The 12946-nt window shown below is 42.2% G+C and overlaps 1 protein-coding gene across 3 annotated transcripts in view; it reads right to left on the bottom strand.

Moving 5' to 3' along the window:
- The window catches only part of Znf521 (zinc finger protein 521), a 287886-nt gene that overhangs the window by 247591 nt on the left and 27349 nt on the right, over positions 1-12946 (bottom strand). For all 3 annotated transcript variants that reach the window (XM_052155602.1, XM_052155600.1, XM_052155601.1), the window contains one exon: positions 6304-6483. Coding sequence is in view for 2 of the 3 variants with exons in the window: in XM_052155600.1 (XP_052011560.1) it covers positions 6304-6483 (180 nt within the window). In the remaining variant the exon portion in view is untranslated. The remainder of the gene's footprint in view (positions 1-6303; positions 6484-12946) is intronic.

Raw genomic sequence — 12946 nt, 5'->3', positions numbered from 1 at the left:
ATTTGTCCTTTTCTGACATGATTCATTCAGTAAGTCACTTTTGTTCTTTGACCTTTACTTAAAATGCTGTGCTCTATAAGCATAGGCCAGACCCCAGCTTTCTCCTTAGATCTAATGCCTTAGATCAAGGGAAACCAAATTTTTATTACTTTTAAAGGAAAAAAATAGTATTTAACCCATAAATATCAGCTGTCCTATACCATACCATGCTCTGCAGATACTATTAAAATCAGACATGAGTGAGGCCTTTCTCTTCTGATTCATGAAGCTGAGATAAGGGTGTCCCAGGCACTCAGGAGAAGGTGCATGCTCAGTAAGGAAGAATGCAGTATTGACTTTCAACATTTCACTTTTAAAGTAACTTTAGGATTGGAGTGTCTCGTTCAGTGGTGGAATGCTTGCCAGGCACGCATGGTATTGTGAGGATTTTGGTTTCTTTAAAACACACACACACACACACACACACACACAAAGATATTATAGGAATGTGTTTCAGTTTTAATGCCAGCTGTGGGGATACAGGACCACTTCGCGCAGTCAATAGCAGCTGAGTATGATTTGCCTCATACTCTAGCAGGGGTATGATTTTGCCAGCTGTAGATAGCTTTGCGAGTGTGTGACTTTAGAATTTAGAGTACTTTTCGGAGTATATGTAAATGCTAGAAACCCAATAGGAGCATATGGTCGAGTCAGGGTTGGTGGCACACTGTTCCTCAGTTTGTCAAGTAGCTGTGTACAGAGGGGTGAGAAGAAGAAACTGACAGCAAAGACCAAACTTGCCCCAAGGAGCCTGACACCCTGAGCCAGCAGGAAATAGTCTAATGGTAATGTCGCCCCTTTCCTTTCTCTCCTTTCCTCTCCTATCTAGTAATAGGGGGTTGAAAGGGCGGAGGAGGTAGAAGAAGGAAGAACCTACAAACTAGCCAAAAGTGCAGCATGGAACCCTGATATGACTTTAAGTACCATGGGAATGAAGTAATGAACAAATGAATGAATGAATGAATGAATGAATGAAACCTGAAGTAGGGCAGACAGCCCCTTCTCACCTTAGAGGAGCTCTCTCACGGGCTCCATTCATACTGGTCAGTGCATGCCCATGGTTGTGCTCACGTAAGCACTATTCTACATGCGTGGGAAGCTTCATCTAATGCACTAGCTCTTTCCTCCTAAAAACAGCGTCTCACTATTTGTCTGCATGTAACAGGACTCTCAGATGGAGATTTTGGAATAAGCCTTTAATCTCAGCACTCAGGAGGCAGAGAGTTTGAGGTCAGCCTGGTCAACCATAGAAAGTTATGGGCCACCCATAGCAAGATCCTGGATATTCCCAAAAATCTGTGTTCTAAGGAAAAGAGCCATCAGACAAAGTCACCTTAGTGTATATAAGGTAGCAACTGTAAGAACCACGAGGGAGATCAATTCATACCCAAAAGAAAGCCAAAATTCAGAGAACAGGAGTGTGAACACTGGCCTGCACGGACAGTCACCAGAAGTCACCCCTTGCTGCCAGGAGTACAAAGAAACAAAACATCTTGGGAACCAGCTTGGACGTGTCTCTGCAAACAGGCATCTTCCCTCCTCAACCTCCTCAATACCCAGCCCCTTCACTCCTGCCGCAACCCAAGCAGATTAACCCAAAGAAAGACAGATGTCCACTCCAACCTAGTTCAGAATAGCAAAGAAGAAAAGAGAAATTATTCAAAGTGACCAGCAAGAAGACGAGGGGACATACAGTGCCGTTCAGCCGCCTAACAGTACTGTGTGCTGAACGTGAAGCACACTCTCAATGGAGAAAAACAAAACCAACATATTTCCAAACAGCATGAGACAGTTCCCTCAACACTGACACCAAAGACAGAGATGCGGAGAAAAGAGTTCATAGTGATCCCAGTGCACAGACCCATGTACAGAAGGCAGAATGAGTCTATGGTTAAAGAACACCTGACCTGGGCACTGATGGTGGAGACTGACAAGTGGGGACAGGGCAGAGAAGTCATATCATCAGAGAAAATCTGCATGTGAGGTCACACTGCACACTCACATTTTAATTTTATTCTATGCAAATACCACATTAAAATATAGACTTACCAATTGCAGAAGATATTAAGCTGTAATCGGTTGACATGCTCATCACGGTCATGTGAGTCAGATAATGTGGTATTACTTAATGTGTATTCTAGGCTCAAGCAAATGACTCAGTACGCTGAGGATGGCAGCAGACAGGTTTTTATCATCTCAGAAGACAGTGACCAACAGAGACAGGAAAAAGAAAGGGGTGTGCCTGAGACCTTAGGTTGAATTGGAAATATCATACAAGCACAGGGATTTTGTTAGAATCCAAGAAAAATACACATGAGAGTACCTACTTCTGTATGGGTAGGTTACAGGATATATTATGTGTAGATTACAAATCATATTAGCATATTTGTACATGTACTGGTTCAGTCGGTGGAGAGTTCTGTAGACAACTGAGCATACAGTTGTCAAGTCTTGACTTCTAAACACCCTACTTCCTAAAATTAACCCTGATATTACACTACCCAACCAAAACCTAAAAATGGCAATAATTACCAAAATGATTGCAGGACATGACTAGGCAAGAAAAGAACATGACCCAGAGGTTTTGTTTGTCCCAGAAATAAAGCAAGTCCCCCTGATAATGACAGAGACATATGAAATGTACACTTAAGGACATAGTTGGAATTCATTCTTATTGGCTAAAACTAGGATAGTAAGTACAGGGAAAAACTGACAGAGAGCTGGAGATGTAGCTCAGTAGTAAGAGCCTATCCAGCATATATGTGTTGATTCCCAACATGCAAAGACAGATAGAAGATAGATGGATGGATGGATGGATGGATGGATGGATGGATGGATGGATGGAGGGATGGATGGAGGGATGGATGAAGGGATGGAGGGATGGATGGATGATTAATAAATGAATGGACATATAGACAGGCAAATAGATGATGGGTGGATAGATGGCCAGATGATATACAGACAGATAGATAGTAGATACTTACATACTTACATACATACATCCATACATACAATGAGCTATGAATCACTGAGTAATCTAAAAATCAGTGATGATGCAAATAAGTGAATTAATAAGAAACGAAATACTACTGAGCCAAGTAACAAGGACTCTGGCATGTCAGTGGAGACCAATAGTGACGGAAGTTCTGTGATGTTGAGCTAGGACAGTATCTTCCCATGAAGTGTCCTTGCACTGCGAATGAAGGGGACATAGTAAGTCACACTGAACAAGATAGGCAGACACCATGGAAAGCAACTCTTCCGAGTTAACATTGCTGTCCCTGGAATGCACTAATGCTATTTATGCCCAGGGTGCAATAGTAAGGAGGGGGGGGTGTGACATCAGGCTGGTGGCCTTGCCACAAGCACTAAACCTGGATGTGACATCAGGAAGCAGACAAACCCACTCAGGTGGAAATCCTTCAAAGTGAGTCAGGTACTCTGTAAAAGTACCCTCATCAAAAATACAAAGAAAGGTGGAGAAAGAACTGATTAGAGCAGGCACAAGAGGCTTGCCGATTACAAGTTATATGTGACGCTGTATTCAGGATGAGGCAAAATAGAAAAGGTTATAAATGACATTATAGGAACAATTTGGATTATAGATTAGATATCAGTGATAATGGGATGAGTATTAATTTGTTTTTAAACAAATTTTCACTTTCTTGAATCTGGTAACTACACATTGGTCAGAAAAAAAAATGGATTGGTCCCCAGGAAATACACAAGCTGCATTATAGGGGTGCAATATTTCAAAACTACTCAAACAGTAAGAAAATCATGGTAAGCAATGCAAGAAAAAAGAAATGTGAAGACAAATAAGTACCTCATGAGCCAATGAACTAATACAAAGTTCTCCAAATACCTCATAAGCTTTCTGTACATTTGAAATAACACTACAATAAAAATTACTCTAAACTCTCACAATGTTATAAAGATAGGAAAACAGTTTAATACACATCATTCTAGCCTGTATATCAGTACACGTCATTCTAACCACATGCCTCTAATCCAAGCATCTAGGAGGCAGAGGCTGGGAGATCTCTGTGAGGTCCAGGCCAGCCTGGATACAGAGTTCGGCCATGCCAAAGAAGAGAGTACGGGGCACATCACTCTAAAAGGGGGCCTTTCCTTCAAGAAGGACTGCACGGTTTACTAAAGCTGCTCACGGCTCTCCCCTCCTGAAGAGACGAGCCTCGGTGCACTTTAATAATGAACTGTGTTTTCCTGGATTCCATCCAACGCTGCCACAATAATCTGCTCAGGAAACCTTGTTAAAATGAAACACCCATTAAAATCTTACACGAATATAAATATTCTAGGAAAACAGTTGGAGAGCAACTTGTCTACAAAATACATTCCCTGACCATCCTTAGTGAAAGAAAGACTGTGTTGGGAAGAGAGACGGAAAAGGAAATGTCTGCCCACAGCGATACGGGAGCAGTGGCAGCTTCAGTGAGTGAAAGATGACATGTAGACAATAGTGAGCAAGACATGATGTGGTCCATGGCCGTGTAACCAAGCCAACCAGCACACATAGCGCATCCCTGCCTGGTGTCTGCTCACCCTCTGTGACCATGAGGGATCAGCTCTAGTTCCCTAGAGGACACCAAATTCACAGATGTCCCTTGCACAGAATGGCATAGAACACCTATGCCCCCACACATATCGTCCTGTATACTTTTAAGTCATCTCTATTACCAGATTTACAACATAAATGCTAGGTAAGCAGTTGTTCATATTATATAGGGAATAAGGACAAGAAAAAAAATAGTCTGTACCTGTGAACAAAAATATTTTTCGAATACTTTTGATGTACAGGTGGTAGAATTGAGAGACACCAAATCCATGGATATCAAAATAACTATGTTCTGAGGAGGAATATAGTCTACAAGTTTCAGTTTTATTCAGTCATTACACTGAACATGCTATGTTTCAGTGGGGTGTTACATTTTCCTCTTCCAGTGAACAGCATAGCAAAGTATCATGGCAGCCTTAGTGAGGAGGTAAGTAATATCCCGAAACTGTGCTGGCCTCAGCCAATGCAAGGATGAAGACACAGCTCCAGCCATTCATAAGCCCAAAGTCTAAAGATGGAGGCAGGAAATGAACCCCCTTGGTGAGAACTGCAGTATTCAGGTATTGAGCAGTAAGGGTTTAGGGACATAGCTCAGTGGAAGCATCTAAGTGAAGTCTTCCACTTGATACTTGTGCTGACTAGTTTTTATGTCAGTTTGACACAAAGTAGCAGTATCTGGAAAATGAGGAGTCTTCGTTAAGAAACTGTCTCCATAGGAATTGGCCAAAAGGCAACTGGGTTAGGCATTTTCTTGATTCGTGATTGATGAGACTGCCCAGCTCACGGTGGGTGGTCCTGCTCCTGAGCAGGTGGTCCTGAGCACAATGGGAGCACAGTGGTGCGAGGGTGCAAGCCACCGAGCAAGCTGGGAAGCAGCAGTCTTTGATGACTTCTTCATCAGTTCCTGCCTCCAGCTTCCTGCCTTGATTTCCTGCTCCCACTTCCCGGTTGACAGACTATAAGCTGAGCAATGAAATAAACATTTTACTCCCTAAATTGCCTTTGGTCACAGTGTTTTATTACAGCAACAATGAAACAATACCCCAGAACAGTAACAACAAAAGGGATGCTGGAGCCTAATGTGTAGTCCTTTAAAAGAATACAAAAGGGCGCCTGACTTAGAGCAGGATCAGAAGGTTTTTCTGAAGATATAATATTTAAGCTAAAATAAGTTAATAGATATTAACAAACATAGAAAACTATTTAAAAGAGCTCTTGTTTTACTTTAGTCATCTAATACCCCATTGCATTCCCAACATTTCAGGGGAAAAAAGTAAGCGAAATTATACGTAAGTATTTATATATAAATATGCATATATATAAATGTGTGTATATATGGATATATATGCATTCATATAAACACACACATAATTTATACTCTAAAGAATTTCAACACTGAGGCTGCCCCAGACAGCCATTCAGGAATTTTTACAAAACTACATCTAGTCAGAAGTGTCCAGCCAACTGCCTTGAAAACAGTCTGCATCCCTGGCTGGCTAAGAACATGACCCAACATATTCATAGACAGCCTCACCGTGTCTCCAAATCCCTGCTTGACTTTCCTAGGGTTCCACTATACAGAGCAAAAACAATTAGAGGCAGAAACCACCCAAAAGAACAAACCAGAAGAAAGAAACGGTCAGTAGAAGAGTGTGGGGAATGGGGACAGCGCTGTCACTGCTTACCTGCCAGCTGGCACTGGTGGATCTTGTGCTCTGTGATGTCGCTGAGTGACTCAAACACCTGGAGGCAGCTGTCACAGCTGTGCACAGCGTCCTCCTCCAACTCCTCCCCGTCCTCTGGCCTCTTCTTGCAGTCTACTGCCTCCCCATCTTCAATCTTCTCTTCAAGTTTACAGTTGGGGTCTAAAAGAAAATTGAGACTGTAAGTATGAGCCTTAAAGATGGTTTCTTGTAAAAAATAGCATTTCATCTTCTTGCTACCAAAACCAGAAACGGTATTTCCCTGGAAGCTGCAACAGAGGGCTTGGTCTCCAAATGTAATAGAGGATCAAAACTGTTCATTGGTATCATTAGCTGAGGCTTTCTCCCCACTGTACAGGCCTTGGCACACACGGCCCCCTTCAAACAAGCCATACTTAAACTTTACTTTGTGTTTTTAAACTGCCTTTCAGAAGTTTTTCATTAAAAGAGAAAGATAAATCACTTTAAAAATAAACAGTCTTTAATGCAAAGGAAAAAGAAACTACTTCTAAGAATGAACCCCTTTCTGCTAAATATATTCTTTCATGGGAAATTACCAGACCATACAAAAGCCTAGAATCAGCCAAGCTAATTACCATAGGCAAGAAATTGACCTTTGCTTATACACTGGTCAAAATGCACAGTCACTCCATTATCTGTGTCGTGAGAGCAAAGCGAGCGCTGCCACCCAGCCAAGCGCCCTTCCAGGCGCAAATGTGAGCGAAAACATGTTGTTCTGTTTTTTAGATTTCGGAATTATACAGAAAAAAAAGCATAGATACGAACAAAAATTATAACTGCAATCGAGTCAAGCACCTAATGCGACACTATCAGGAAGGCAAAGCACAGAGTGTGCAAACCATAAACTGTCCTGTCTACATCCTAAGGACGGTCACCGAACGGCAGGGCAGAAAGGGAGTACGGCACGGGGCTGCATGCTCTGAGAAGCTCCATGTATAGATTAGATATGCTGTCCCCTGACTCACTATAGAGAAGTCAACCAACACCAGAACTAGACACACACACACACACCACAGAGAGAGAGCGCGAGAGAGGCAGAGACAGAGACAGAAGAGACAGAGAGAAGGATGGATGGATGGATCAATGGCAAAGAGAAGGACCTCCCCCAAACACTAATGGCTTTGCACTCTGAAAAATGATAAGAGGGAGAGGAATAAGAGAAGGAAAGGGATGTCAGACATGGAGGGGGAGGAGAAGGAACAGGAACTACATCAGAAGACATTAGAATCATCAAGGGCTTAATTTGGCAGATATTAACTTCTAACTGTAGAAATGTCCTCCACAATCAGAGATAAACCATATTTTCAAATATTTGTTTTTAGATAAAGTCGTATAGTAGCCAAGGCTATCCTTAAATTCACTATGTAGCTAAGGATAACCTTGAACTTCTGCTCTCTCTACCTCCATCTACACAGTGCTGGGCTAAGAAGCAGGAACCACCAGGCCTGTTTTGTGGGGTGCTGGGGATGAACCCACGGCCTCATACATGCTAGGTGAGCAGCCTACCAAGTGAACCATAAATCCCCAGTTCAGAGTTTCTCTCTTAAGATCTTGTCTAATCAATGCAAATTACAAATGGGTTGTATTAAGGTCCCTAACAAACATACTACCTAAAGCCATATTTTCAGTATGACTATAATATTAATTTTAATGACTGTGCTGTACTGGATTATTTAAATATGTGATACTTTCATTGAATATTTGAAATCCTACAGCCAAGAATCTACAAGAGCAGCATTTGTCAAATCTATCTTAGAAAGTTCATGGATGCTGTTACCATGGGCTGCCTGTAAACTTGCAGGTTGCATGCTAGTAGGAAGCCCACTGCAGGTCCTTTTCTGTCTGCCAGTTGTTCAAAGCCTTCCTCTGAATCTGAAACTAACATAACACCACCACTGTCCTTCAAATGATTTGGATAAACTAAAGTCGACTTTTATTTCAACGAATAGGTACTCTCACCGGGTCCCATAGTGAAAAGCATGTGTCTCATCTCACACAGCAGGTCATTTTGTGTTTGTTTGTTTGTTTGTTTGTTTGTTTTAAAGAATGTAGCATTTAAGTAAGTTGGTAATCAGGGTTGATTTGATATCTGAAAACTGATTATCTCAACACCTACCACACTACCCATCTCAATATACAGACTGGGGTTTCCACAGATCCTCTCTGGTGAAAAAAATAACAGGATCTTTGTCTCTTACCTCATTCTCTATTCAGCCCAGCACCGTCTCCAGGTGAGGGCGGCATATTATTTAATAATAGGAAACGGAGGCAAAAAAATACCCTAAAGAAGAAGGGAAAGGGTCCCTTCTTGGTACTTTGCAAATGGGAAGAGACCAGTTGCCTCCAGATCTAAAAAGCATCCACAGGCTTACATTCTCCAACACTGACACGTTATGACCCACAACACTGGCTTTTCCTGCCTTCAAATGTTCCGTCTGGAGTTACAGACTCAACACGTTGGTAATGGTCCAGAGAGCTCTCACAGACCAAAGCCAAGACGGAAAAGGCTGCCAACCCAGAGGGCAATTCAGAAAAGGAAATAACTGTCCCACTTCACAAAGTGACCCCTCGCCAGTAAATGTTTGCTGGGGGCAGTATGCACATGCTAAATATTCTTCCTTATTTAGCCCAAGTTTCAGTTTCTGAAAAGACTGACAGCATTCAGGGAAATGTGGGTGTCAGGGTCTGAATTTTAATGTGGTTATTTAGATGCTAGGCATCAGGCTTGCAGACCTGTTTGTTTTTTAAGTGAGGAGACTGAATACTTTAAGTAATATGCAGAAAGGATAAGAAGTCACCTTCCTTATTATTCAGTATTGTGAGTATTTTACAAAAATCTGATATCAAAGATACCAAGCAACTAAGAATGCACAGTGTTTCTGCTCTTCAGAGCTGAGGAGGAGCTCCGGCCTTGCTTCCACTGCTGTGGCTGGTTATTAGAATGAGGGTCATTTTAAGACTAATAAAAATGTTTTGCCTGCACTTCTGGGTTTACAGATAGAACCCTTTGGGGACTGAAGTCAGTCAAGCTTATTCACTTCTGCTGCAACTTTAGGATGCATGCTCCAGCCAACTGGCGGATTTGTTTTTAGGTCAACACTTAAGTGGGACCCTCTGGGAGGCGGGTTCGATTATAGCCTATGAGGCCTCCGTGCAGGGAGTACTAGATTCTCAGTCTCTTTCTTTGTGATGAGACATTTCCCCCCAGCCTCCACTTGCTCGAGGAATTCTTTCTTGGCCATTCAAAAGATGTGTTTATTTGTGTGAGGGGGTCTCTGTTCCTGATGCCAGTGGGCGTGGGAAGCATCTTGAAAGCTTGCCTTGTCAACCATTTCTTTCCCACAGGTGGCTACACTTCAGTAATTGCACATGGCCTCAGTGATGGAGTTTTTATAAAGTCCTTTGAGATCCAATCATAAAAAATAATTGTATTACTCTGCTAGTCATTCAAACCCCTGACTTCAGCCTGAGGGGTTATAAACACAAGACCCATGCCTGTAAGTGTCGCCCTGCCCCCAGCCCTGCTGCCTGAGGGGCATTTGCTCTCCCAACCACATTGTTGCCTATAAACCCTCTCACGGGCAGGATTTTAAAATAGTCCCCATCATGCCCCCTAAAGGGCCACTGCAAAGCACACTGTAGCTCAGGCACCTCTCTCTCCTGCTACCCCAAGTGATGCTACCACAACATGTGGCCTCCATCACAGAGGATCTGACTTGCTAACCCAACACTCCAGCTTGTCCTTTCGTGGGGGGCTCTGGGAGCCTGGGTTTATAGTGTTCTGATCTGAACTAAGGATTGGCTTTTGGAAGAGAGGCACAACTGTTATTACTACAATAAATGGTGGCATTCTGCTTCCAGTTTTGTTAACATTACCTACAAATGAGGATTTGAAAGAGGCATGATTTTCCTCTCATTATGGTCTCTGGCAGGTAGTTCTTTCCTTCCTCCTCTTCTCAAGGACTGTTATTGCTTCAACTTGGTTTAATAAAATTACAACTTTGGGGAAAATGAAAAATTGCCCTGGCTTAAAAGTGTTGGAGGCAATAAAGGCATGGACTTCAATTAATTTCAAGTGCAGGATCAGTTTGAGGCCAACCAGCAGAAATTCTATTCTGTCCATGTAAAAATGAGGTTTCACCACATTTACTTTTTTATACCCTATATAAAAGTCAAGTAAAAGTAATGAATACCTAAAAGCCATCTCAGTGGACTGGCAGGGACTATCTGAAACCATCTTACATATTTCTCCTTCGCAACAAGGATGCCATGCCTGATCAAAGCTAAAATGTCAAACTACTAAGAAAACAGCCCAATTTCTGAGCCATTCTGCTGCCCAGAAAGGGACCTTCTTCCAAGCCACTTTTGCATGGAAAAGCACCAGCCAAAGAAAGAAAAATGAAGAGATCATGTGGTTATAATTATTACCAGGCAAGGAATATTTCTGCAGCTCAGTGATGAAGTAAAACTCTGTAGCTCTCTTCTCCCCACAGTGTCCATCGCAAAACAACTGCCTCATTAAATCTCTGCAGTAAGATTAATATGCCGTAGCTGCACTACATTTATAACTTGCTACTCTATAAAAAGCACATTTAATGGTAAGAGCCAGAGCCGAGATACAAAGTATTACTATAAAAACTTCTGGCAGCAAGAAAGAGCGCAGGCCCTGGTCCTCCTTGCAGGAGATATAAAGGAGGCTTTCCCTGGTTAATTCCATGTATGAAGCCCTACCTTAAAAAACAGACTCCGTTTTTATTGAAATGGCAAAAACACAAGATTCTAGTGATGCCATAAATACAAAGGCAGGAAGATCGCTTAGCCACAGAGACCGGAGAGACATGAATTAGCCCTGAACCTTACACGTGTGCACAGGCGCAGACTTCAAACTAGACCTCTTCCTAATACTTTGTCCACTTGGGCATCGCCAGCTTCTCACCAAATGAAACTCTGGTGTGACCTGCTCAATCTTAACCAACACAGTGCCAATGAGTTCAGGACACTATGAATTTAAAATAATATAGATTTCATTGTCATGACCACAATCATGGGGAACTTAATTAGTTACAGATATAAAAACCAAATATTTCCCCAAAAATGTTGCTCCAGATACTATATAGTAAAGCGAGATAGTAAAGATGTAAGGGTTAAAGTATCTAAGAAGGGGTCAGAAAGACACCTTAGTGGGTAAAAGCCCTTGCCACCAAACCTGATGATTCCATGGACACAGGCACACACACACACATGCATGAACACTCACACACTTGATCACACACATAAAACACCACACTACATGATGTAATGAAAAATGTTAATGTAAAAAAAAGAAAAGGAAGGATGTTCTTTACAAAGACTCAACACTAAAATCCCATGTCTTAACTAATAATTCATATAAGCACATTTCATACTCATATTTCCCACAAATCACTACTTGTGCTAAGTGATAACTCACAACCTTATCTTGTATTTAGAGTTCATATGTAGGATGGGGGGATAGATTAATGGGTCAAAGCATTGTGGTAAAAGCAAGAGGATCTGAGTTCAAATCCCCAGAACCCACTGAAAAGCCTGCCGCCTGTTGCAAACAACTGTAACAGTAATACACTCCCTTGGGGAGACAGAGGTCAGTACAGCTGTGGATAGATCTCAGATGCTCTTAGGACTAGCAAGTTGGGGGTGTCGGATAAAAATACAACCAAGATATGCTGTTACAAACAAGGTCAAAGTTGAGGGTCGACAGCTGAGGTTGTCCTCTGACCTCCATACATGTGCCTGAGCCTTGACACACACACCTACTTTCCTTTACACACCTGATCATATATGTGTACAGATGCATGCACACACAAATACAAATAAATAAATAAATACATCAATGAGGCAAATGAATAACTAAAATAAATGAATGAAGTGAACAATGACTAGTCATCTACATTTTCTGACATATTTAGAAGCCCGGAGGAGAAAACCAGAGAGCATCTGTTTAAAACAAACTACATCAAAAGTAGTCTCTCTGCATACCTCTTCAAACCATGCTCACTAAGCAAATTATTCCTTAACAAGAAGCAGAAAACCTTCCTGGTGGTCAAAAACTCAAAAGGCAGGATCTTTACTTTGTGATGTCTGAGCTCTAGATATGCATTCTAACTTGAAATCTCCCCTAAGATGAAAACAGCTTTGGGGAAAATAAATTGTACACTGTTAACGCAGTGGCTAGGAAGCCTTAACGATGGTGCACAACAAGCCAGACTGGGCAGCCAGCCCTCAGAGTGCACTCGCCCCCTGGTAGCTGTCTCACTTCTAGTCTGCCGAATCAAGGTAAAGAAACAAACAAAATAGAAGTAATCAGGCAGGGATGACAGAGTCGGGTGGGGAACTAATCTCAAGTGTCCTGAAGCTGTGGCCTCTACCCTGCCTCCACCATTGCAGAGACCAGAGACAGAGACCCCATGTACCACATGGCTAGACTTGAATGGTCAAGGTTGGGACTGCATTCTTGGGGCTGGAGAGAGCTCACTGGTCAAGAGCATGGACTGCTCTCACAGGGGACCAGAGTTTCGTTACTAGCGCACACAGTGGGCAGCTGACAAGTACCTGTGATTCCAGCTCT

The sequence above is a fragment of the Apodemus sylvaticus genome, chromosome 13, assembly GCF_947179515.1.
Source record: "Apodemus sylvaticus chromosome 13, mApoSyl1.1, whole genome shotgun sequence".
In the NCBI taxonomy this organism is placed as follows: domain Eukaryota; kingdom Metazoa; phylum Chordata; class Mammalia; order Rodentia; family Muridae; genus Apodemus; species Apodemus sylvaticus.
Note: the sequence above shows the minus strand (reverse complement) of the source record. Positions and strands in the feature narration are given on the sequence as shown.